The sequence below is a fragment of the Varanus komodoensis genome, unplaced genomic scaffold, assembly GCF_004798865.1.
Source record: "Varanus komodoensis strain SLA01 unplaced genomic scaffold, ASM479886v1 scaffold7_1, whole genome shotgun sequence".
NCBI lineage: Eukaryota > Metazoa > Chordata > Lepidosauria > Squamata > Varanidae > Varanus > Varanus komodoensis.
In genome coordinates, this window is record NW_025336479.1 from 1,323,542 (window position 1) to 1,349,296 (window position 25,755).

General features: G+C 51.6%; 1 protein-coding gene across 3 annotated transcripts in view; it reads right to left on the reverse strand.

Moving 5' to 3' along the window:
- Positions 1–25,755, reverse strand: part of CASKIN2 (CASK interacting protein 2) — a 108,150-nt gene that overhangs the window by 7,878 nt on the left and 74,517 nt on the right. For all 3 annotated transcript variants that reach the window (XM_044453950.1, XM_044453951.1, XM_044453949.1), the window contains 15 exons: positions 22,834–22,931; positions 22,242–22,387; positions 21,238–21,333; positions 17,986–18,116; positions 16,789–16,897; positions 15,595–15,703; positions 15,189–15,283; positions 13,668–13,785; positions 10,161–10,282; positions 9,520–9,601; positions 8,781–8,875; positions 8,436–8,546; positions 8,104–8,205; positions 6,653–6,791; positions 1,860–4,046 (listed from right to left, as the gene is read on the reverse strand). In XM_044453950.1, the coding sequence (XP_044309885.1) occupies positions 1,860–4,046; positions 6,653–6,791; positions 8,104–8,205; positions 8,436–8,546; positions 8,781–8,875; positions 9,520–9,601; positions 10,161–10,282; positions 13,668–13,785; positions 15,189–15,283; positions 15,595–15,703; positions 16,789–16,897; positions 17,986–18,116; positions 21,238–21,333; positions 22,242–22,387; positions 22,834–22,931 (3,740 nt within the window). The remainder of the gene's footprint in view (positions 1–1,859; positions 4,047–6,652; positions 6,792–8,103; positions 8,206–8,435; positions 8,547–8,780; positions 8,876–9,519; positions 9,602–10,160; positions 10,283–13,667; positions 13,786–15,188; positions 15,284–15,594; positions 15,704–16,788; positions 16,898–17,985; positions 18,117–21,237; positions 21,334–22,241; positions 22,388–22,833; positions 22,932–25,755) is intronic.

Genomic DNA, 25,755 nt, shown 5'->3' on the forward strand with positions numbered 1-25,755 from the left:
TCACTATTGCTAAGAATAGGCGAGAAGCAAAAGGTGACAGAAGTAGGGTCAGAATCCTGAATCCAATCTTGCAAGGACTATCCTGTAGAGAAAAAAGGAAGTACTACCATGGCCAGTGCAAAGAAACAGAAGAGAACAACAAATGTGGAAAAACAAGAGAAAGAAATCTTCCAGAAGATCCAAGACGTCAAAGAGAAATTCAAACGCAGATCAGGAATGCTGAAAGACAAACAGGAGAACATAGGTAGAAAGAACATATAGGAGAATTATCCAGAGGAGATTCCAAAAGAATCCTATGAGAGTCCTATGAGGAAAAACCTGCTCTGAAAGCAAGTGGAAGGAATAAGCACCTGGAGTAGACAGCACACCAACAGAACCATTCCAAGCCACAGAAAAGATGTCAACAGATATGGAGAACAAAACAAGGGCCCACAGACTGGATACATTTGATACACATTTCAGTCCTCAAGAAAGAATGCAGCACCCACAGGATCACTGCACTAATTCCCCACTGAAGCAAAGTGATGCCCAAAGTGTTGCAACGAAGAATTTTATCCTCTATGAAGTGAGAAACGCCTGATGTCCCAGCTGGATTCCATAAAGGAAGAGGTACTCAAGATCATCTCACAAATATATGTTGGCTACTGGGCTCACCAAAGCGTTTTAGGAGATGAATGCTTTATTCGTTGCAGGCTACAGCAAAGCCTTTAACTGTGTGGATCACAGGAAGCTATAGCAGATTCTGAAAGACACGAGGTTGCCTCAGCACCTGATTGTCCCAGTGCATCACCTGTGCCATCGACAAGAAGCTACCACTCGAAAAGAATATGGAGAAGCAGGATGGTTTCCTATAGGCAAAGGTGTCAGATAATGTCATATTTTAGCTCCTTATCTGTCCAGTCTGTCCACAGAACATAAGAAAAAATGAGTGAGGATCAGAGGAAGGAGGAGTGGAAATCTGCAAAAAATATATCAATAATTTAAAATATACAGAAGATACCATGTTACTGTCAGAAAGCAGCATTGAATTGAAATGATTCCTGTTGATAATGAAATGAAAAAGGACTGCAGCTGAACACTGAGAAAACATAAACCACGACTACAGAAGAATGATACAACTTTAATGTCAACAATGAAAAAATGGAAGATTTTTAATACTTTGGCTCAGTCATCAATTCAAACAGAAACTGCAGCCAAAAAGTTAGAAGACTGAGACTTGGAAGGGCAACAAAGAAGGAACTAGAAGTGATCATTCAGCATAAGTGCTTTTCACTGTTGACCAAGGCCAAAATCATCCAGATTTTTGCACTCCCGATCACGATGTATGAATGTGAAAGCTGGACAGTGAAGGAAGCTCACAGGAAGAGAATGGTGCACCTGGCACATGGTGCTCGAGGAGAGCCTGGGAACAGCCCTGGCCTGAGCGAGAGGCAAGGAAGGGGGTCCTGGAGCCCAGCCAGCCGGAACCTGCCCTGCAAGCAAGGAGGAGGAGGCTGACGCTGCCGTGCTTCAGGCACATTGTGAGCAGGCAGGGCTCCCCGGAGAAGACCGTCCTCCTGGGGAAAACCAAAGGCAGAACAAAAGAGGAAGACAATGATGAGCTGGAGCAGTTCCAGAAAGGAAGCCACAGCCTTAAGTTTGCAGGAGCTGAGCAGGGCTGTCGTGGACAGGGCATTTCGGGGTCATTCATCATGACATCCCTATAAGTTGGAGAAAAGCTTGGCAGCATTAACAACAAATAGAAATCTTCCCGAGCACACAAATAGCACTGTGAGGGCAGCCTCGGAGGCCAAGCACCTTCCCTTGCCTGCCTGCCCACAGGCAACGGCTAGGTTCCCAAAGCTTTGCCCATTGCCTACCAGTCGCTGTGCCCGGCATCTTCTGCTGGACCGATCCCCCGTGCTTCTCCAACGGCGGCGGCACAGGGCTGGCTGGCGTCGAAGAGACCGGTGACGTCCTGATCCCCCGTTCCAGAGACAAGATGCTCTTCTCTATCTCGGCGATCTGGAATTGCATACTGTTGTCATCCAGAGTGTCCCCGGCCGGGGGCGGGGCCTCCGTGACATGCAGCGAGGGCCCGCTGATGCTGACGGCCTGAGCCTGGGCGTACTGCGGCGCTGGGGCTACCGGGGCTGGGCTGGAGGCTGCCACCCCGAAGGCTTTCAGCACGTTCTGGAGGGGCTCCCTCTCTTTGCACCTCGGCCGCCTCTTCACCGTGTCGGATTCCGTCAGGTTGAACTCCAGGGCGGGGCTCTCCTTGGCTGCGGGCGCTGCTTGCTCCTCCCCGCCGGGGGGAGGCTGGGCAGCGGTGGGCTCCGAATCTGGCGCGGCGGCATCTGCCTTCAGCTGCCCAGCCGGCTTGGGCCGCTGCTTGATGGTCAGGTTGCCCTCTTCGGCGAAGGGAATGCACTCGCTGGAGCTGTTCTGCGACGAGCAGGGGGACTGGGCCCCCTCCTCCCGCCCGCTCAGCCCCTCTTCCTCCGTGTCGGATCGGGCGTCCTCAGGGCTGTGCCGCGACGCCTCCGCTGCGCTGGCTGCGGACTCGCTAAATGTCCGTCTCCGGGGAGGGTTGTTTTCAAAGAGGTGGCCCCTGCCACTCACGGCTTCGGCACCGCTGGGATCTCCTCCCAGGACTGAGTGACGTGAGCCGGTGTGGCTGGCCCCGTCCTGAGCTGAACCCGCGGGCTTTGCAGAGTGGAGCAGCAGGACGGGACTCCCATCAGCTCCAGGTCCCTCAGTCACGGCCTGCGGGTTTCTCATCGGGCCACCCTGATCACGCGTGTGGTCCCCACCTTCCTGGGTCTGCGCGAGCCCCTTCTGGGACTCGGGGCTCTGTTCGCACTCTGCATCCACCGCCTGCGCGGTGGAGACGGAGCTGAGGCGCTTGGGAGGAGGGGGCGGTGGGCCTTTCCTCCTGGCACGGATGGCGAAGGACTGACTGCGCAAGACCTTAGTGTCCGATGAGGCCTGTGTCCGTGGCACCTGGCTCCGCCCCGGCCGCCTGGTGAGGGTGGCGTACGAGCCTACCGAGCTGCTGGGAGGCGGTTCCTCCTCTTCCGCCTCCCCGTCGGACAGAGCGTAGCGGTTCAGGCTGTGCGAGCGCTTCTTGTGCTTGAAGCCCTCGCCGTCTGGCGGCTCGGCCCCAGGCTTTGAGGGCACGTGCGGCGGCTCTGCTGGACCGCAGTGAGCGTGAAGATAGGAGAAGGCCTTCTGGGCGGTTGACTGCAGCGCGGTCCTCTGGGTGGAGAAGTGGCCAGGGGCCTTGGTGTGCTCGAGCACAGGGGGCGGGGAAGGCTGGGCCTTCAGGGACACGTGGGGGTACATGAAGACGTATGGGGCTGTCCCCCTGCTGGACGTCTGGGGGGGTGTGCAGGGGGGCGTGGCGGGGCATGGGCTCGGGGCCTCCGATGGGGCTGACTGGGGAGGGAAGTCCCCTTTCAGGGTTCCCGGCCTCTGGAACTGATCCGTCCCCTCCGGCAGATTCCTCTCCCTCAGAGGGCTTCCCGCAGAACCGCCAGAACAACCGTTGAGTCCCTCGGGACTGCCGAGCTGAGGACTGAACTTCCCGTAGCTGTCCAGGCCGGGCCGGCCCTGGGGGGCCGCAGTGTTTTCCGTGAGGTGGGACTGGGTGGAAGAGCGGCTGCCGCTGCTCCCGCTGCTGCTCTCGCCGCTGCCCAGGCTCTCCTGGGAATGGCTCGAGGCGGTGCTTTGGGAGAGCATGTTCTCTTGGGAGTGCCCCGAGCCCCTGGACCGCACGCCGATGCTCTCCTGGCTTCGGGACATGCCTTGGGTACTTTTGATGGTCAGCGTCTCCTGGCAGCTGTTGGACATGGCCGTTTGAAGCTCGTAGCTCAGCTCGCTGTCCTGGAAGGTGGTCATCTTTGGGGTGAGGGGGGAGTGGCACTCCCCGTTCTCCACCGCCTCTATGGTGACGATGTCCAGGGCGCCGGGGATCTTGCGCCTCAGGGTGCTGGAGTCCGCCTGGCTCAGGCTCTTGCGGAGGTCAGCCAGCTTCTTGACAGCGAGCATGATCTTCTTCTGGTGGCCTGCAGGGGGCACAAGAGAGACAAAAATCAAGCTGGGGGCCTGGAGGAGGGCAGCACCTCTCTCTCAGTCTCGGCCTTAGAGAGGAACCCACTGTTTCGCACGGTACTTGGGAGGCCAAGCCTGTATTGTCTCAGGGCTCCCACCTGGCTTCACGTAAAGGAGCATGCCCCATGTGTCCCGTGCAGGCATTAACCTGCCATCAGAGAGATCACCGAAGGCACAATCCCATGTCCACAGAGGGCCAGTGAGGTCCAGCGGTTTCTGTGCTGGACTGGGGAGGCTCAGGTCTGAGGACTGGATGCGCTTGAGCCATTCACTGTCTCTCAGTCTAACCTACCTTACAGGGTTGTAATGAGGAAAAAGGTGTGGGGGTGGGTGGGGGTGGAGAACCACCGCACCGCCTTGAGCTTCTTGGAGGAGAGCTGGGATAGAAATGTAATGGGTCATTTAAAAAAGCTTCAATTGCAAACTACAATCAGGCAAGCTCAGCTGGAGTTTCACACAGCCAGATCTTATTCCATTTCGTTATTTTGTAGGCTGCGTAGCATGAGCTGCCGTTGGCTGACATTCTGGATGGGCAATGCAAGAAGCATCGAGTGAAACAGCGGAGGGCAGGACCGGCTCTGGAGCAGAGGATGCCGGTAAAGGAGGGAGGCAGAGAGGAGCTGGCTGGGCCAGGGGAGCCAAGACACTGGACCGCCTGTTTGAGGGAGGTCTCGGCGGCAGCTCCACCGGTTGCGTGTCCCTGATGACTTCTAAGTGTGGCTGGCGGGGGAGAGAGCCAGTTGGCATATTCAGACAATGCTCGTGGATGGGCCTGTCTTCCCCCCTGCCAAAACAGGCATCCAATTACCCTGGGAATTTGATGCGGAGCCAAATGCCACACTAATTGTTGCTTCCAGAGAAGGGGACAGGATCCCCTCCCTTCTCCCCCCCCTTTGAAAGGGCTGCTTTTGGCGGAGGGCCAGCCTCAAGTTGATGGGCAGGCCTTGCAGGCCAACACGGGGGGAAAATCATTCCTCAGCAAATCAGACCATGAAAGAGGGTGGGAAGGAAACGCTCCGGGGAAGTGCCAAGCTCTTCCACTGGGGCTTCTGCAGCCTGAGCTTCCATGGGTGCGGCGGGGGAGGCCACCCTGAGACAGACACATAATCATTATGAAGTGAGGGAAGAAAGAGTTGCCCAGCCCTGAATAGATGTCAGATCAATGGGAAGGGAAGGTTGCTGCTCTCAGAGGAGGAAGCCTTTGCATTATGTGTGTGGTCACACAACAAGCGTCTTACTGTTCGTCCGCATGCGTGCCCTTCAGATACAAACCGATCTGCAACACACTTCGGCTTGGGCTTTCTCCTCATGTGCAGGTCCCAATAGCTCTAAATTGGGGGTTGGGGGTATTTCAGTACCCCCAGTCACTTCAGTCATATGGTGTGGGAAGCACAACTATTCCTTGGCTGGCAGAGACTGAGAAAGAGCATGCAGTCTGCAAAACTGCCATAAAGTGAAAATATGGAAGAATATGTTTCTGCGAGGGTCAGCGTGGTTGACAGTTGCAGCAAAAATAATTAATAGTCTTATAGTTCCTTAAAGACTAGCACATTTGTTGTGTCATAAGCGTGTGAAGAGTGCAGTCCACTTCATCAGAAATGTCATCCTGAGTTGCTAGTATGTGTACCTTGGGCTAAGCGGTTATTTCTTTAGGCCAAGGGGTTATTTCTCTCTGATCTTGCTGGATCAGAGAGAAAGGAAATGCAAGAAGTACAAGCAGTGATGACGACAGAAGGGACTGGCTACAGTCAATCATGCCACTATCACGGCTTATGTGCAGTTCACCTCCTCTCAGCATCCCTGTTCGTAATCGTCAAGCACTGCCACCATCAAGCATGTGATAAAGTGGACTGCAGCCCATGAAAGCTTAAGCCAGAAGAAATGTGTGAGAACTGAAGGCAGGGCTGGGGACTGTTTGGCCTTCTGGATGGTTTTAGACTGTGACCTGCATAATCTCCCAGTATTTGGGGGCTTGACAAGCGAAGGTGGGAGCGCCAAAGTCGAAGATGACATTGCGGGGTTCCTTGGCAACTGCAGAGTACGACTTTGCTGGACTGAAGGAAGTCGTGTGCGCAGAGGATGAAGCTGATGAGGATATTCACTACAGGAGTAGATTGCAGAGAGGGAGACTTGCAAAGGACCACTGATTAAATATGTGTATAAATATGTGTATATGTGATCCCACTTGTGCACATTAAAGACCCTCCCCCCCATAAAAGGCACCCATCGGAAAGGACAAATGCAATACGGTCCATGCCGCTTATTGGAATGGAAACCTGGTGAAGCCAGGGAGGCTTAAGCAGAATGGGAGTCCTGGTATTGTTGGGAATCGTGTGTCCTTCCCCACGGATCACCCATCCCCGCTCAGAGAAGCACCACCAGGGTGGCAGCATCCAATGTCGGGGTCTTGCCCATGGAGCTGGAACGCACGGGAGGCTCTTGCACGGATGCAGTCTGCCCCCACCTGGCACATGCGTGCAAGGCTCAAAATGAGGAGAGAAAGAGCCGCAAGTCCCCTGCACCCCGGTTGCGCTTTCGGTATCCCCTCCTTTCTCCTCACCGAGCTTGTTGATGCCGATCTCCTGCAAGTCCTCCCAAGTCAGGTCAGTCACGATGCTGATGGAGTCATAGCCATTGCTCACCAGCTTCTTGTGGTACTGAGGCAGTCCAATGGCGCTCAGCCACTCCATCAGGTCAGCCTGGAAAACAGCACAGCTGTGATGAACTCCCTTGCCGCTTCTCTACTCTGTGCTGCCTGGAAGGGCTGGGCCAGGCCCTTTGGCCTGAGGGGCTTGGCCCAGCTTGGAAAAACTCAGGACACACATTCAAGTCCTGGGCAGGGCCAAAGGCAGAAGGCCTAAATACAAAAATACCATTAAAAAAGGAAAAAAATACCTCAAGCCAGGCACTTTTTTTAGCATGCAGGAGCAGGGGGACTACCCAAAGCCAGGAAAACATCAGACTATGGATGGTTGGAGTGGTGGTGGTGGGGGGGGGGAAGCTAGAAAGAGAGGGTCTTGGAAGCTACATAGCTTTAAAACATCCACAGGTTGAAAGAACCGGTTTCCAAATGTCACCAACTCCAAACATAATATTACATCCGATGGCATCGTTCCACCAGCAGGAGGGGATTACTGACGGAACACATTTCCCTTTCTCCCCTGCAATCTCCCACAGCCCCTTAATTTTTTTCTGGATAGTGGGGGACCCTCTGGAGCAGGCATACATGTGGGGATGCAGCGGGGGAAGAGATTGGGAAAGCCAGTTTGAAGCAACCTCTGCTTGTGCCAGGGTTGGATCCAATCCACAGATTACAACAGCCACATAAAATACCCCAGAGACCTGGGTTCCAATCCCCACAAGCCATGAAACGTACTGGCTTAATCATCAGCTAATCACTTCCTCTCTGCCAAATCACAGGCTTGTTGGGGGGAAGTAAAATGGGGGAGGTGCTCTGCTTGGGGCCCTGACCCTCATGGGGGAGGGGCAGGCATGATGCAGATGTCATGATGATGATGATGATGATGATGATGATGCCACAGATGTCTCATCCCTGGGAGAGGATGCCAGAGCCATCACTGTGGCATGCACTGCGTCCTGCTGCCACTGCTGTTAGTGGAATTCAGAATGGGTGGGGGAAGCCTGGGCAGTGACTGCTAGCCAGACTTGGTGTGTGACAGTCCCCTGATGTTAATAAATACAATGTATAATCTTATATAATGCTTACAAAACGCCTGAAATGTGCCCCATAACAATCCTCTATGGCAAGCAACTCTTAGCCCCCCTTTTAGTCTCTCAGGCAGAGAAACAGAGGCTCAGTGGAGACAACGTCATGAGAAGCTGATGGCAGAGGTGGGACTTCCAATTCATTTCTCCTGCCCCTGATGTTTGACCAAAGGGCCACGCTGGCTACATTTTGCTGAAGAACCTCCTAGCTCTTCCTACGGCATCCAGCACTTCGCCAAGCCCTGGGGACGTCACGGCTGGTCCCACCCCGCCCTGTGTACTCACGGGGATGTAATTTGGAAGCCATTCGGCAATGCTGAGCTGCCCAATCTCCGTGGAAATCTTCTTCCTGTGGCCTGGCTTGGTCACCCCAATGGCGGTGAGATCCTAGAACACAAAATGCTTTTGTTAACCTGCTACCCAGCGTGTCTCTGACCCAGGATCTGGAACAGGGAGCTAGAAGACCAAATGCTATGCCTGGTCTGCTCCTGGGCACACGAAGCCCACTTCTCCCAGACTGCCAGCAGTGACGAGTGGTGCAGATGGAGGATGGCTGGGCAACCCCGAGGCTCCCTCCCCTCCCTTTGGCTCAGCCCCCTTGTTTTTTGCTGCCTTACCTCTGGAGTCATGCGGCTAATGGTGGGCACGTCATAGCCTGCGTTCAGGAAATTGGCTGTGTAGCCCTCCAGCTGAAATTCACACAGCCAGTTGTAAATGGCTTCGGCATCCTGGGAAGGGAAGGCAGAGAGTCCTTCGTGAAGAGGATGACAATACCTTCCTGTATTCCTCGCTTCACAGAGACGGCCATGGAACACGTGAGGCCACCTATCCCACGCGTGTTGCCTCCTCCCCCTTCACCGCTCCACTGGGAGAAATCCAAACGCGAGTCCTTGAAGAGGTTTCCCAGATGGGTGGACTTTCCCAGACTCGTGCGTGCCTGCGGATAATGCCTGACTTCGTACCTTCCCCTCTAGGAGCTGCTCCGGGCGTAGATACTGGTGGGAGAAGATCCTGTCGCCAGTGTTGCAGTTGGAGAGGTTCTGGTGCATCAGGCTCCCTGCAAGGGTGCAGGGCAGAGTCAGAGCAAGCCCCGGAGCTTTGGAGGGAACCGGTGCAAGGCACGGTCATCTGGGGAGCCCCTGTGGCTCCCAGAACCTTTGTTTGTCTCACTGGGGCTTGTGCGGAAGCCACAAACCGGCCATACAGAGTGAAACAAAGGAAGGCTTTGGCTGCACTTTCTGTGTTCAAGCCACGGAGAAGTTTCAGAAGTAAAAGGTGAACACAGACTTCGGTTTAACTGCTATCCTGCCCTTCCTCAAGGTTGGGTACAATGAAATAGAATGTGCAATTTACATATAGATTGTGCAGAAATTAAAAATCAACCCACTCCTGGCCTGTTCATCCCACCGCTGGATGTCAGCTCAAACCGAAACACGTTACAGCTTTTACCAAAGGTGTCCAAGCTTAGATTGCGTTGGGCCTTCAGGGAGCAGACATTCCACAGCCAAAGGGACCTGCAGTGCCATCTCTCAACATGCCCCTGCAATGTGCACTTAATCGTGTGCTGTCGCTCCCCCATCCCCACCTGATGGTCCCCACCATGACGGGTGTCCCTCGTCTGTTCCCCCGTTTAAAGCTGCTCTGCTTCCACGCAGCGGCCTTCGCGACGAGCGTCTGCCTTCTGCCAGCCAAGGGACTTACCTAGCATGGGATGGGTCTGTCCGTTGTGAGAATGTGAGCTCAGGAAGTGATGCTGCAGATCCTCCCCACCAGGCAAAAGCGGCTGTGTAAACGGGAGTGAAAACTCAGGTCAGAAATAAGACTGGACTGGAGCAGCCTGGGATTTGGCGCGCAATGGGCCTTTCCTACATGCTCAGCATGTTGCCCACAGCATCCGCAAAGGGCTGATTATATTCTACGTATAGACAATATGCAATAGAATCTTTCTCCCACATCTCACCTGGCCGTGCTCTGAGGGATACTGTACCTCTACCGATCAGCTTTTTTGTCCATTTCAGACTTCCTCCAACCTGGTGCCATTCAGGTGCTTTGGTTATAACTCACAGGAGGCTTGCCCACTTGCTGGCTAGAGCTGATGAGGGCACCAGCCCAGGGAAGGCTGATTTAGGTGGGATAATGGTGGTGTGTGTGTGTGTGTGTGTGTGTGCGCGCGCACATGTGCACATGGGCCCCCTGTACTGCTCTGAAGGGACACCTGGCCTGAGTGGAAGGAGACAATGCCGGGCAGGGTGGGGGGTGGGGCAGGGCTTCTGGGGGGGGGGGGGTAAGGGGCATGGGGGGAAGCTTCTCCATTTGGTGCAACTGAGGTGCCCTCCCCTTACCTTCACATTCTCAATGAGGAGTCCGGTGGTTTGCCCGTTGCTGCCTTCAGTGCTCTGTCCGCTGCCCGCGCTTCTGATGCTGCCGATGCTGCCCTCGCTGCCCACACTGTTCCTGTCACCTGCTGTTTGAGAGAGGAGCCGTTTCAGCCTGGGCTGCGGGGGGGCAGGGAGGGATTGCCATTGCCCAGGGAGCGTGAGGCAAGCTAGCCAAGCCAGCACTGGAAGGCACTGGAAGGCTAGCAGCAGCCCACCACAGTTCGGAGGCCCCGGGGGTCCCTGCAGCCTTCACCACAAAGCCCTGACTGGGCTCCCCTTTGCTCCGAGAGAGGCCGCCGGCCTGTGGCGAAGGAACTCTGCTCTGCCTCCTTCTCTGCAGTGCTTGTGGTCCCTCCCCCAGGCCCAGTGAATCTGGTTTCACACCGCTCTGCTCTCACAGAGGCATCGTGGCACAGGCCCGTCTCACACCGGAGCGACAGAGGGAAATAGGAAGGAGAAGTGCAGGGCGGGAGACGCGGCGAGAGCGATCTGCCACCCAGGACGGCGTGTGGCGAGGTGTGCTGTCTGAGGAGCAAGGAGTGGCTGACCAGGGTGCATGCGCATGTATCTGGGGGCAGAGATGTGCCTACTGCATGAGAGGGCATGTATTTTGGCCGAGGACACGCACCTGTGGCCAGTACGCTCTGATCTGCAAAAATGCACACCTATGTGCAAGAGAGGGTGATGCTCACGGGTGGCTCTCAAACAAATTGAATGAATGAGCGAGTGAGTGAGTGAGTGAATGAATGAGAGAAAGGGAAGATGTGGATGAGGAAGTAGACTTCTGGTGGGATTGATCAGTGGCAGGTGAGTAAAAGCAGGGCTGGGAGTATTCCCAGGTGTCCAGCCAGTGTGCTGAGAGTGGAAGGATAATGGCAGGCGGGAAAGGGAAAGAGTGATCATATATTGAGGGAGGAGCACTCTGCGGGATGGGTCCTCCAGGAATACCATGAGATCATGCGTGCAAAGGCAGCAGGGCCGCATCTTTGTGCCATCTGTGCTATATGACTGATGCAGAAGGAAAGGCAAGAAAGTGTGAGCGGAAAAATGACTTCAGGTGTCAATGCTCAGGAGGAGGAGCCGATCCACCTGCAGCCCCCTGAAACCAGGCCCCTTCCCATCAGCTACTCCTCTCCTCTCCTCTCCCCTCCCACCCCAGGCCACATGGGTGCAGGGGGAGCTTGCCCAGCCCAGCCCAGCGGTGCCCTGACCTGGGCTCTCAGCTGCTGGGGCTGTCCTGGTCAGAGCGAGATGGTTGCAGGCTGCGGGGAGGCCGAGGGGGGCCTGCAGCAAAGCAGGCGGAGAGGCGTCTGTGTGTGGCTGCGGCCCGCCAGGAGGGGTGGTGGCAGTGGCAGCCTGCTGGCCCTTGCCAAGCCTCTGGCACGGGTGCAAGGGCACCATGCGGGGAAGAGTCAGGCCTGCATGTAGAGACAAAACATGCAGGTCAGAACAGAGCGCAGGGGGTGTGCATGCGACTGCCCGGCTGCTGACGGGAGCCAGGAGCATCCTGCAGGGCAGGGTGTGTGAGTGCGTGTGTGTGAGAAGACTGCTGCTGAGACTGGGGGCAACTCGAGTGTGATGCCGCTGGACAGGTTCAAACATTCGGAGCAAGGATGGGCAACTCGTGGCTCTCCGGATCCTTTGTCCCTCAGATCTGTTGTAAGCAATCCAGGGACGTAAGTGATGGACGGCCTAGAAATACCCTAAATAAATACGTAAAATCTCCCAGCCCCTCTCTGCTTGCTGTGCTGACTAGGCCTGGTGGGAGCTAGAGGCCTAGCCAGCATAGCTAGTGGTGTGGGGGACCACACTGTGTCCACCCCGGTCAGAGGGACAGAATGTGGGGTGCTTGTCTTTGCCCAGACTTTTTCAGAAAAGAGTCCTGCATGGAATTTCCCAGCAGCCAGCAATGGACAGTAGAACCAGAGTGTAGGATTTTGTTTTCCTTTCTTCCCTGGACTTTTCGTCTGTCCTACACAAGAGGGTATGCCTTATACGGTTCCTGCAGAACTGTATACAGTTCTTTAGTACCCTCATTCCTAAATAACTATGCTTGAAGAACACTGAGAGAGTCGAAGGTAGTTTGAAAGCAAAACCATGGCTTTTGGTGTGTATATTAATTCCACTTTCACCTCCAGTATACAGGCTTTGCAAGTTCCTGAATTGTGTTTAAAACCTGCAAAACACGTTTGAGCAGAGGTGACTGTGGGACAATAACGCGTGTGTGCATGTGTGGGCACATGCCTACGACAAAAATAAAATACTACCTGAAACAAAATGTCTCTTAAACTTTTTTCAAGTCTCTTAACAACTGTCTCCAACCTCAGGTGTCATAAGGCAGGGCAAAATCAACTTAACAGTGACTGACTCACTGCAGTGAGTGCACAGCTATATGGAGAACTGGATCACAGGGCCATCCATCCACAGGCGGAGAAAAATTGAATAATTTGCATCCAGTAAGAAATTACGTGTGGACCATGCAGTTGGCTGGCTTTCAGAATGACTGTATACACACCTCAATAAATATTACCATTTAATAAACAGTGGTCTGGATTTATCCATGGATAAACTGGATTGCAAACACATAATTGCTCCTTTCTTAAAGGAAAGGCAAGAGCTGAGAGTAGACATACAAATGTCATGGCAAAGAAAAACACAGATGGGAAAATTGGAGAAATGTAAATGCAGCTGCCAGCAAAGAAAGGAAAATGCGGGGATGGTGGTGACAGAAGTGATACAGTGAGGAGCTGCAGGGCCTTTCGCTGCTTTGATCTGGCAGTTCTCCAGACACCTGGGAACCCGGGACAAAATGACTCCGCCAGGTTTATATGACAGAACAAGCCACCATGGGTACCAGGAACTTAAAACAAGGTGGCTTGTTCAGGAAAAATAAACCATCCAGCGGAAACTGCGTTGGGTTCACCTTTTGTGGCAGCCAACTAGGAGTGGTTGTGTGAACCAGGTCAGTAGCTCCTATTCTTCCATTGTTAAGAAGGAGGTTGGGGTTATGGATTCCTCAGTTCAGTTCAAAGAGGAATCCACACCTTCCACGCCTGAATTCTTTGTTCGTGTGAAAGGTGACTGAGATTCCTGAAAGAGCAGAAGGGAACCTTTGAATATTCTTTTATGAATCAACAAGCCATGGTCCTCCTTGACTGTGGCAAGTTGACTCTGGTGCAGAGTGTGCACAAACAACATTGTGGGTGGGGGAAAGGGCCCTTTTGTGTCCACAACCATGACACTGAAGGTCCGAATATACTTTGTCCTTGCTCCCGTGAAAACAGGAACCAAGGCCAGGGAGGCCAATGTCATGAGCTTCTACAGTAGCAGTAGAAGACGACAAGGCCAAGAATTCTTCTCGTCGGGAGGGAGAAGACACTGAACAAATGGGTTTCACTGGGAAGCAGAATGACAGCTGTCCCCACCGCTCTTCCCCAGCCTGTGATCAGGCTTTTGGACTCCCAGGCCAACCTGTCCGCTTGGTGATGACTTCGACAATGGATGGAGGGAAGTAGCCCACCCGGTCAGTACCCTTCTGAGCATCGTGGATATGACCCTTCCAGCGACCGTCTGCATGCTGCTCCAGGACCTACGAGAGAGCATAGTTCCCACCATCAGTGGCACAAGGCAGGACTGCAGAATCAGGCATTTGGGAGGAACCACGGGAGGCACTAAGTTTAACTGAAACACAAGAGCAGGCTTTTCTTTAAGGACAAATTGCCTAAGTGCCTGAGCTACAAGTGAAGAAGCCATGAATTTGCCAGGTGGCCTTTGTTATTCCTGGTTTTCCTCCTGGCAACATAGACCAAAAAAAAAAAAAAACCCCAGTAGCCCACAGCTAATTTCCTTCAAAATGAAGCAGCTACTGGACACTGCCGAGACACATATTTAAAACAAGAATTAGCTATACTGCACCAACAGCAATTGGCTAAATCAGACAATCCTTCATGAAGAACTGTGCATCCAATAGATACAAAAGAACAGCTTTTGCTGAATAAGCCACAGCCCATGTTCCACCAATGCAACAGGCAGGTACCAAATCACTGATCCTCTGATTGTATGCTGGTACCCACAGCAAATTCTCAGATGTGCTCATGCCCAGAAAGATTGGAGAACCCTGTTGTTAAGAACTGTGCAAATGCTACATTCAATGAGTTGGATTCAGGAGTAGTCACACTTAGAGTAGCTCCAGTAAAATCTGTGGGACATATTAATCATGAGTCCCATCAGTTTCATAAGATCTGCTCTGAGCATGACTAATTTGGGATCCAACCTCATTATGAGTATGCCAAACACTTAGTTTCAGTTGTTAACTTTCTTTTTTTTAAAGCAAGTTTACAAGAAAGAAAGCTGAGCTTCTCAACTGAATCCAATGCCTGCTCTTGGAATGCATACCAAGGCTGGGGAATTTGACCCTCTTTCAGCACAAAGGCCAAATTCCACTTTGGAGATGCTCTCAGAAGCTGTACTCCAGTGATGTGTGGGGCTGAAGGGAAAGGAGGTGGAGCCCAACATTGCAGAAATTACTAGACTGTTCTAGCATAAAGCTCTTGCTGCCAGTAACTAAGCCTTACAAGAGGCATTTCCACTACTCTGAGTGGCAGAAAAGGTGGCAGAAAAGGCAGGAAACAACCAAATGGTTGGGGAAAGAGGGTGTGGTCAATGGAGGAGGGCTTAGCCATTTAGGGAACCTCAGAAGGTTGGACTTGGCCCCTGGACCTGTTGTTCCCCACCCATTTTATGGTCTTTATGTTTTCTGCAGAGTTATAGCATGCACATAGAGCACAGCTCAGATGCTGTAGCCTTCCTTTCGAAGCCGCACGGATTCTTCTCTGTCCCATATCTATCCTTCTTTAACTCTGCTTCCCACAACCAAACACAGGGCCTCCCAGATCTGATCACAGCAGTGCTTCCACTGTCCCGTGTGGTGCAGACAGGAACCCTCCTGCTCATATAAGCCAGGAGGTTATCTGGCTTCTGCCGATCACTCACCGTGATGACATCTCCAGCACGGATGTTCAGAGCTGTTGGGTCATGGAGGTTCCAAAAATCCTTCAAAGCTCGGACCTTCAGGATTCCTGATGCCTCTGAAGGCAAAGGGCACAGCAAAGAGAGAATGGGGAGACAGAAGAGGCATGAAATGGAGAGGGAGGAAAATTAGTGAGAAGGAAGAGGGGGAAGAAAAGACAATGTTACTCCATGGCCTGCGACCCATGTTTGTCACAGCCACTCTGTTCTCCCCTGCTCTGTCCCTTCAGTTTTTGAAGGGGGGCTTGTGCAGATTAGATTTCAGTGAGGGAGGTGGGGTGGAAAAGCACAACTCTGCACCACTCCCCAAAAGGCTCGGCAGCTACTGAAAAAAGCCCTGTGCCAGTGTCCCTCCTCTCATCAGGCTCACCTCGGAGTAGTTGCTTGATGTCCTTGCTGGCATGAGAGGTGGTGAACTGGTTCACGATGTCCAGGGCTGTCTGGTTGTAGGTGTTTCGGATATTGACATCAATGCCACCCTACCCACAGAGAAGACGTTAACAGCAAGCCTCCAAAGGAGCGCCCTCCTGTTCCAAGCTAGTTTCCACAGCACGAGTGCCTGGTTCAGCTAGATGCAGCACTAGGCCCTGCCTAGAGTTGGCGACCCGCTGCTCCACGGTCCTCGCCAGCAAGAGCAATGCAGGCAGAGGCAGTGGGCCCTCCTGGAGGGACAGGGATGGCGGGGAGTGCGCAGTGCGCCACGGCTCTCCCTCTTGCTGCCTGATGTCAGCGCCTCGGGCTCTTCCACGACTGAGCTGGCCCTGGGGCAGGAGGATGCCTGAGCTCATAGGCATGGAGAGTGATGTGGCACAGTGGCTTCGGTCCTGGGAGGCCGTGTGTTCGAAGCCTTGGTTAAAGCTCACCAGAGGCCTTGGGCTTGCCACGCTCCCTCCTCCTCAGTTTCTCACAGGAATATTACTAGCTCCATCACAGAGTGTTGTTGAGGTGAATGAGGGGGAAATAGTAACATTCTGCTGATGTAGCAAGTACTGAAGTAACAAGTGAAAACCGAGGCTCCCAGTGGGGGGTCCCCAAGTGCTGAGCGGGCTTGCCGCTCACTCTGCCCAGCCAGGGACCCCTCCACAGGCTTCCACTGTGTGAACTCTGTCCCCTTTCTTGCTCTCTGTCTCCTGTTTCTGCAGGCCAGGCTGGGGACTAGGTGCCCTCTTGCACAGAGTCCAGTCCTCCAGTTGAAGTGCTGCCCAATCTAATCAAGCTTTCAAGATAACGAACGGGGAGAGTTGTGGCCCAGCGACGCGGCATACCTGAGCAGCAGGTTAGTTGGTCATATTCTTCTGCACCATGATCAGGTACACTGTGTCGCTATTTAAAATGAGCTCTAACTTAGTCTCTCTTCATTAACAATCATGCCAATATTATGCAAATCACTGCATATTTCATCCTTGTTTCTGAGCAGTGCATTTCCCCTTTCTTGGCAATTTATAAGTGGCTGCCACATTTCTGCTTCAGCTCAGAGGTCTGTGGCTTCTGTGAGGGTAGCGGCTTTTGCTCGCTACTAAGTAATCGTTCCTGGCCTGGACTACAGCTTTACTTTCAGTCTCACCTGCAGCAGCAGCCGCACCACCTCTGTCTTCCCGTACAGTGCAGCTTCATGTAAAGCAGTGCCAGTCTTCGTCTGCTTGTTGATTTCAATGCCAGCTTTTAGCAGTTGCCTGTGTGGGCAGGAATATGGAAGCAATGAGCACCAGCAATCCAATTACGATGGCCTGAATACCAATCTCTTGATGCCTACTACCTACTGACGGAGAAGCCCGGAACGAGCAGGAGAAGGAGGGCAGCCAGGGGGGAAATAACTGGGGGTATTATTCGTGTTGCAAAAAGGACTGAATAGGTAAGCACACCATGGGTATATTTTCCCTGTAATTCAATGTGCTTAAGTTATGACATAACACTAACACTATAATGGTTTCACTATTGAAAAGCAGTGATAATTTGGAGAACATAATCTCTACTAGCGCATGATCCTAAAAACACTAAGGGCACAATCATCTGCAATGCATGCAATAGTGTGCTTAGTTCCTGTTTCCTCTGGAATACATGAATGGGAGAGAGAGAGGAGGTGATTCAGGAATAGAATAGACTGTAGCTGCTTCTGTCCTTGTAGGCAGAAATTACTTTTATGAAAGCAGCATTCTCTGTACTCTCTTAATGCATGAGAATATGGAGTAGCTGCTGCTTTTCTTCATGCAAGGAGCTGAGAGGAACCACAGTAGTTCAAAACCTCCTATAGAGAGAATTTGAAACACACACAGAAATTGAGTCATTTACTACTCAGGTTAATACAAGAGCAAGCAACCCCTGCTTAAAAAGACATCTACCAGAAGAAAATGAGCTTTCCAGTTTTGCTGCTCAGTTTGCAGGCCACAAAGATGGAGACCATGTGGTGACTCTTAAGAGGGGGAAAAGTTTGGATTTGTGTGCATGAGTGTGCAAATGCAATTGGGATTTGTGTGCATTGGCAGTCCTCTGAGCTCTTTGGCTACTATTCTGTCGACCCTATCTTATAATAGGTCCTTTAGGGAGGCATGGGGAGAAATGGTTGCTCTCTATGGCAGCTGCCACTATTTCAGTCTAAATCAATATGCTGCAGAAATTAGCACCCGCCCCTGAAAACGCACGACAGAAAGCAGTTCCCCCTCTGCTTTTGCCCCCTAAATATCGACCCAAAGTTCAGCCCTTTATTAAAAGGCCTGACACGAGCACATCTAGCGTACAGAGTGAGGCCAGGACTTGAGATTACCTGATGATCTCCTTGTGTCCATTCTTGGCTGCCAAGTGTAGAGGGGTGGTATAGTTGGGGTCACTTGGGTCTTTCGATTGTCCCTCAAGCAGAGCCACACACATGTGGCTGTTCAGAAGCAGCTGGGCCACCTGAGGCAGGCGACAAAGGATTGGGGTAATAGCCAGAAAAGGAGGAGGCAGAGGGGTGTTGAAGGCAGCACGCCTTGCAGAGGGTGTGCCACGCGACTGGCCTTCTGCACCGTTCCTATTCAACAGAATCAGTAGATGAGAGGAAGGAGTATAGCTCAGTGGCAACGCCCTTGCCTTACAGACAGAAGGCCATAGGTCCAGTCCCTGGTACCTCTGGTTAGAAAAGGCTAACATGGCAGGTAATGGGATGGATCCTTCTCTGCTTGAGACCCTGGGCAGCCACTCCCACTCAGAGTAAATGGACCAATATAGGGAGTCCCCAGATTACAAAGATCCAGGTTATAAACAACCCATACTTACGAATTTGTGGACTGCCATAAACCTTAGGGAACAACACAATACATTTGGGACCACGTCATCAGTAGTCATGTAGTTCCCTACAGATATTCACAGCTTTTCTCTAGCGATGGAGATTTGCTACGGATAGCCACAACTATCTCTAGGGAACTATGTGACATTTTAGTGACGCATCATTAGTGGTCGCCTAGTTCCCTAGAGATACAGTATTCATTCTAGGTATCAGCTCAAGCGTACCCAAGGCAGTATGCTCTGGAGCACATGAAGAATGCATAGTTTCCCTTTGGTTTTTCGGTAGCGTTTCTCCTTGTAACCAGCCCCTCAGCTGCCTCAAGGTCATTTATGGTGAGAAAAAGAAAATGGCTGGGCAAGCAACACTTGAGGCCGACTTCAGCAGAGTGACCCCACCTCTCCAGCAGCACAACCAAACCCTGACTCCCAGCATCAGGCCCATCTCCATCACCATCAGTCCATGTTAGGCTTAATGTGACCTCAAGAATGTTCTCAACTTTTGTAAGAACTGTTCATTTTATTTATTTTTTGTACAATACCATATATCTACACACATTCATACAGATTTTCTCGGTCTTTGGTACCTGTAGTTACTTTATTATTACTGTATTACTACTATGCTGCATTGTGTTTCAGATGTTTTAGTGAATATGGAAGTGTTTTGTAAGTGTTTTATATGCATAGAAAGGTAAAATATATGCATATACTAAGACCAACATTTGGCTTACTCATGTGAACTGACTTGCATACAACTCTGAATTAAGGATGTTCCCAGGAAAGGAACTCGTCCATTACCTGGAGACTACCTGAACTCTGATCCAGCACAAGGCACCTTCCTCTGCTCCCAAGGACCAAATGGCTGATACTCTCTCGGAAGTCAATCTGCTCACATCCATTCCATATTTGCTCCTCCAGGAATGATGCAGATTAGCCAATTTTTTGTTGAGGGGGGGAGTGTTAGAAGGGGGTGGGGGGGTCCCCTGTTATACATCCTCGGTGAGAGGAGGCAGCTGCACTATAAGCCACGCTGGAGGTCCAAGTCTGGTTGCACAACAGCCCTCATGAACGATGATGCTACAATGTCTGGGGAAGTGCAGGAAATAGTGCAGCTAGGCCTAGCTGCAGGGATTTTAATTATAGGGTCGGGATCCCACCCAAGTAGGGCAGATGTAGCAATAGGCCTTGATGGGAGAATAGGGCCCTCTGACCATCTGCGCAGCACTTGGGGGGATGCTGGAGAGGGTGTGGGAAAGGCACATGGGCCGGGATCCCACCCAAGCTCTCTGCCCCTTCCCGATCTCCAAGGAGGACCAGTGTCTCTCAGAAGCCACTCATTCCATTCCAGCATTCACAGCTGTCTCTGCCTTGCCTCAGAACTCTTAGGGAGAAGAAATCCTGGGCCCTCTGGAATCGGGTCATCCTCGTTATCACCACCCTCTCATTTTTCTTCCTTTCTCCAGTCTGCACCTGCCCATTTCCTTCAGCCTCCCCATCACAGGCTTTCTGGCTTCCCAGGGCAGTTAAGCAGGACAGGTCTCTGGGGTAGAAAACAGTTTCTTCTTCAAGGGCCTTTTCGCCCCACTGAGAGACTTTAGGTTTGAACTGACCTCACCTACAGGAATAACGACACATACATCGTGCGTGCTCTGCACCCTGGAGGCCTTGGGAGTGTTATTGTACATCACCGTGATTCTGGCCTGCTTGTGCTATCTATAGCCTTTTTGTGATAAAGTAGTCCATTCACGCCACCCCCTTGCCTCGGGATGAGATGAGAATGTCGCCATTCCCCACAGCCCCCTGTGCTCAAACCAGCCACTGCACATATATTGGCAGTTCTCCCCAAGGGGGTCAGGGGGATGCTTCCCACCCCAGGAATTCCTTCTGAGCAGCCTCTGCACCTGTCCTGAATATCGGAGACTGGAATTCACTGCTAGCTCCCAGCTTTGCCAGGTTGGAATCCCAGGCCTTCTTTCCCAGCTGGCTTTGGTTCTGCCTTTGCAGCCTGTGGGGATTATTGGAGCTCAGGCACTGTCTGGTCTCTGATGGGAGTGGTGGAGAAAGTCCTGGTTGCTGCCTGGATTGCCATGGCAATGGAGACCTCTGCGGGCTGCATTAATGTCCCAGCATCATGACAAGGCCCTCCAGGCCTCTGGCCCATTTGCATGCCCTTGTTGTGTGGTTGCCCCAGGAAACCCCTTTCTGGAATGTGGGAGGGACATCTAAAGACTTTGCAGTGCTCTTCTACCCCGACCCCTGAAATGTCTCCATGTCAGCAGCCCTCAGATCCGCGCGAGGTCAGTTCAGGAACGTCGCACAGGCCAGGGCCAAACATCATTCGTTGTTCTTGACAAATGTGCTGGGCCTCCCACTGCAACTGTAACCATGTCCTTGTAGATGACTACAGACGGGGCCTGTCATTGCCCCCTGTGCTCTGAATGGCTTGGCTGCAGATGCAGCAATGCGGCCAGACGTCTCCCTTGAAGGGCCTGACAGTCCAAGTCAGTTTACAGATGCAGAACTATTATCCACAAGAATGACAAGTAGCCCATCAGCAGCATCAGGACTCCAGACTCACTGGGGCTCTGTCAGCCACATTCGAGTCTATCTGCTTTTATTTAAATTGCATCTATTATCTCTAATTTTGCATTTGTGCATATAAATTAGCAGGCACAGATGTCATGTGCTTTGGTGCCCCCTTTTTTCCTTCTGGGGATGAGAAAGTGAATTCCTCAGTTTGCAGGCAGTGGCTTACCTTCAGCCTCCCAAACTCACAGGCCAGGTCCAGGGGAGTCTTCTTTGCTTTGTTGACAAGGCATGGGTTGGACTGGTGCTGGAGCAGCATCTCAGACTGCAGGTGGAAGGGCAGGAACATGGAGAGAAGAAAGTGAAATGGGGAAAATCGGCCCCAGGCAACACAACTTGCTTTCCTGTGATCCATGCAGCATGAATTCAAATTCTTCCTGCAAACACCCACAGCAAAATGTTTGTTGATCCTACTGGTCCTATGATAGGCCTCTGCTTCTCCTGCTGAGCTCATCCAAATCAGTCCCTGAATCTGGTGTCTGATGCAGGGCCTGGTATTCAAAGAACCTGAACTTCATCATTCCCCCCCTCCACTTTTGTGGGAGGGGGTGCAAGGTTCTAGCTAGTGTACGGAGAGGCTTGAAAATATGGGAACAATGTCTGATGGAAGCTCACAGGAATCTGGCAGAACTTTACACTTGCTTCTGGAAAGTGTTTAAGATTGTATGTGCCTCTTTTTCCATGTCTGCCATTTCCTGTTCCCTGGCCCTAATCATTAAGCAATAAATTTGCACAGTTGTAGTCACTAGAATCTAAATATTCTTAAAAGGGAGCTTTTTTTATTTTACAGAGCAAAGTGTACACAGCTTTGGCTATGGGTTTTGCTCAGGATAAAAATACCGCACAGCTTCTTACTTCTCAGACCGAGGTAACTTTTCCATTTTTCCCTCTTTACCTCCTGCTGAAATCTGAGGCAGGGGGTTATCCTGGATACTGAAAGTGAATTCTTTCCATTTCCCACAGTAACTTGAGAGCCCTATCCATGCTTTGTGCTGGGGAGTCTGGTTAATGCAGCAACGTCATAACGTAGTTTTCCAGTGGGTGTGCAGGTGCTGGGACAGACAGGTGAGAAGACGAGGGTGGTTGTGCAGTGGGAAGGACAGAGGGTTTTGTGATCTGGCTTGGAGAAGCCAAGGAAGTCTCCCCCCTCCCCCCCAGTGGTTCTCCACTCACCACTTCATAGTGGCCATACTGTGCAGAAAGGTGCAGCGGGATCTGCCCATCCAGCGATGCCATGTTGACGGAAGCAGCTGCCCGCAGCAGCAAGCGCACGGGCTCCACCTTGCCTTGCCAGGCAGCATAATGCAGCGGGCGCATTCCTGTAAGGAGACAGCAGCATCAGCGGGCTGGCTGCACGATGTGGGAGCTGCAGGGCAGGGCTGGCAGAAGACAGCGTTTCAGCCTGATGCTCCCAGAAGCCCCTCTCAGTACGCCGATGTCCAGAGATGTGGGAGTTAAACTCCAAACATCTGCCTGCCCCTCTGGCCATCCATGGGTACAGTGGGCGGGATTGGTGAGGGGCTTTATTCTGGAGTGGAAAAGGGGAGGGTAGCACAACTTCCTGCCAATGACACACGAATCTTAATCAACTGGATTTCTCTGTGAGAACGACACTCGCCGTCACATCATTGTTCAAGACAATTTCAATTCATGGGGCTGCTTAAGGGCATTGCCTCACATTGGCTGCTGGGGGAACAAAAGTTGGGTCTTCTTCCAGCTTGAAGTTTGGCGAGAAGGCCAAGGAGGAGGCAAGCAGCCTGCTTACCATTGATGTCCTTGATATCCACCGTGGCCTGTGCCTCCAGCAGCAGCGAGATGAGCTCCAGGCTCCCAACCAGAGCTGCATGGTGTAGTGCTGAAAATCTGTGAACAGGGAAGGGGAAAGCATCCTTGGATGGAGCCAGGCACCTGGGACCCCTTAACTTACATCCCAATTCCACCCGATCTGTCCTTCCTCTTGGGAGTCATGCAGGCCATTTCTCAGCTCAAGTGCAAGGCAACTGCGAGGTGTGTGGCAGTGGCATCAAAGCTCTCAGCACATTTCCTGTAATCATCTCCAGCCTTCAGCTACATGCTGAAGCCTTACCGTCCCCGCACTTCCATTTGGTAACACTTGTTTGACCTGTGACTCCAAATCCTTGGCAGTTTCACGAATCAAACAGCAAAGTTTTTGAGAGCATGGTGCAATGATCAGAGCTCTGGCCCAGAACCTGATGGGCCAAGCATGCTTCCAGATAAGGCTTTCACCAGGCCATTGGCCTGCTTCACTGATGCCAGGCCTAGAAGGCATCTTCTCCCACCTGACACCTGCTTATGTTTTCCTGCTGCTTCACTCTCTTTTCTTTTTATACAGAAATTCCACTAAGAAGAAAAAGATGCAACAGTTGCTGTGTCCATTCCAGGAGGAACTTTCTGTCTGGAAAGACTCCCTAGTTCAAAACGCCAGTCAATCATGAACTTACGTGGGAGAGCCTGGGCCAGACAATTCTTCAGACTAATCTACCATATGGGTTTGTTGTGCAGAGAAAATGGAGGGAAAACGGCCAAGCAGTCCCCTCTGAACTCCTTGGAGGAAGGTCAGGCTACAGAAGCAATTAAAAATGCCTTCCAAAACATTCCTAGTCACCAGTGATGGATGTACAGTAATACCTTGGTTCACAAACACTTCTGTTTGTGAACAATTCGGTTCGTGAGCAGAAAGTTCGGCACAATTTTGCTTCCATTTGTGAACTCTGCATCGGGTGACGAACACACAGGAACATGAACGCGGCCATCTTCCCCACTCTGACACGTGGTTGCGGCTTCCTCTAGTCGAGATCACGGTCACAGACTCTCCCTCCAAGCAATAGCCTCCTCCCCACCCACCTCCCTTGTCCTCCATGCCAGAAGTCGCCTCACGCAAGCTTAGTGTTCTCTCTCTTCATACTGTACTGTACTTTGATTCATATTTTTGTGGTTAAAAAAAATTATTACATATGGTTCAGAACGGAGTAACCTTATTTACATTGACCCTTATGGGGAAATTTGACTCGGTTCGTGACCAATTCGGTTTGCGACCTGAATCGTGGAACGAATTAAGCTCGTGAGCCGAGGTACCACTGCATCATAACACTGTCCTCCTTCCATCACATGCTCAATATCTTTAGTTGTGTTACATCAGCAAACCCACTGACATTATATCTGATGGATTTTCCTGCCCAAACAAGCTTCCTAAAGACCCAGTCACCACCGAACAGTCATGAAAGCTACCAAGCCAAAAAGAGAGCTCTAATTAAGCCTGAAGAGAAAAATGGCAACATCTAATCTGCGGATAACATTCAAGATCATTCAGTTGCAATCCCATTTCACCAAGTATCTTCCATTCTGAAGACAGAAAGCTGGATTTTCTAGTTTGCTATCCCAAACAGAGGTATTTTCAAAGAAACCCTGCCTTCCTCTACCAGCCCACCTTCCCACTTGCTTCTGAAGCTCTGGTAGACGCATCCATTGCCACGCCTGGCAGAAGGAATAAGAGCTACCAGAGAAGTTACTGGACCGAGCTCTGTTACACAAAAGCCAGATTTTGATATACACACAGAGAGTTCTGTTAGATGAGGCATTCTTTGTGTAATTTTAACATCAGCTGCAGCAACCCCAGTAACAGGCTGGCTTGTTTATTTTTGTTTTTGTATCTTTCCAAGTTTCTTAGACCAAAATGAAAGACGCTATAGTGCAAATGATAAATTCCCCTTTCCTGCATTTCCTTATACAAAACCTGATTTCTTCTTTCTTTGAGACTATGCTGTGTATACTTAGGTAGATGGGAAGATTCTGCCAGCATGGTTCTTGGGGCACAGAACAATTTCCTATTGGGTCCAATACTGGCTTTTGTGCTCCGATATTCCATTTCACTAGACTGGTATATTCCTTGTATGGGAAGACATGGAGTGGCATAGAGCAGCGTACTTTAGAATGGGAGCGGGGAGGTAGATTTCCAGATTATTTGGACTTCAGCTCTCAGAAAGCCCTGGCAGCATGACCAATGGTCAAGAAAGCTGGATGTTGAAGTCCAAAACATCTGGAGATCTACTCCAGAAGTTAGAATACTAGTTTCCAGCTTAACAGAGCAATTGGGCCTCTTTTTAACTGGCATGAAAGGAAAAGTTATCTAAGTGCGGCTTTTCTAATCACTGAACTATTCTAAAATGAGAAGATGCTTGTGCCAAATTTCTCCCTGCCATGCAGCCCTTAAAGATACGGAAACCCTTTAAGCAGCTGCACCTCAAAATGTGCTAAAGGTGTCTGAGTGGCATTTTCATTCCTCTTAAATGAAAGAGGGGTTTGCATGAGAAGTCCTATAAGCAATGTTACAAGTCAGTCCTGAAGAGTGACTGCTGGTGGAGGATGGGGAGTGCCTTGTTTTTTGGGCAGGGCTGACCATGAAGCAGACAGAAAAATGAACGTTGTGGTCTTGGGAACACAGTCCCGGGCATGGAGTACATCTCCTCCCCTATGTGGCCCTGGCTCTGGCGGCCTCTCTCCCCGCATGGCTGTCCCAGTGTCTGAGCGTGTGAGGCCACGGAGGATGAATAGGCCCTGTGTTTCTGGCCTGTGAAAGAAGCTTGTTTATCCAGGCTCTTCCCTAGCCCCCCGCAACCCACCCAGCTCCCGCCTTCCCTTCCTCGGTGCCCATTTCATTCTTTCAGAA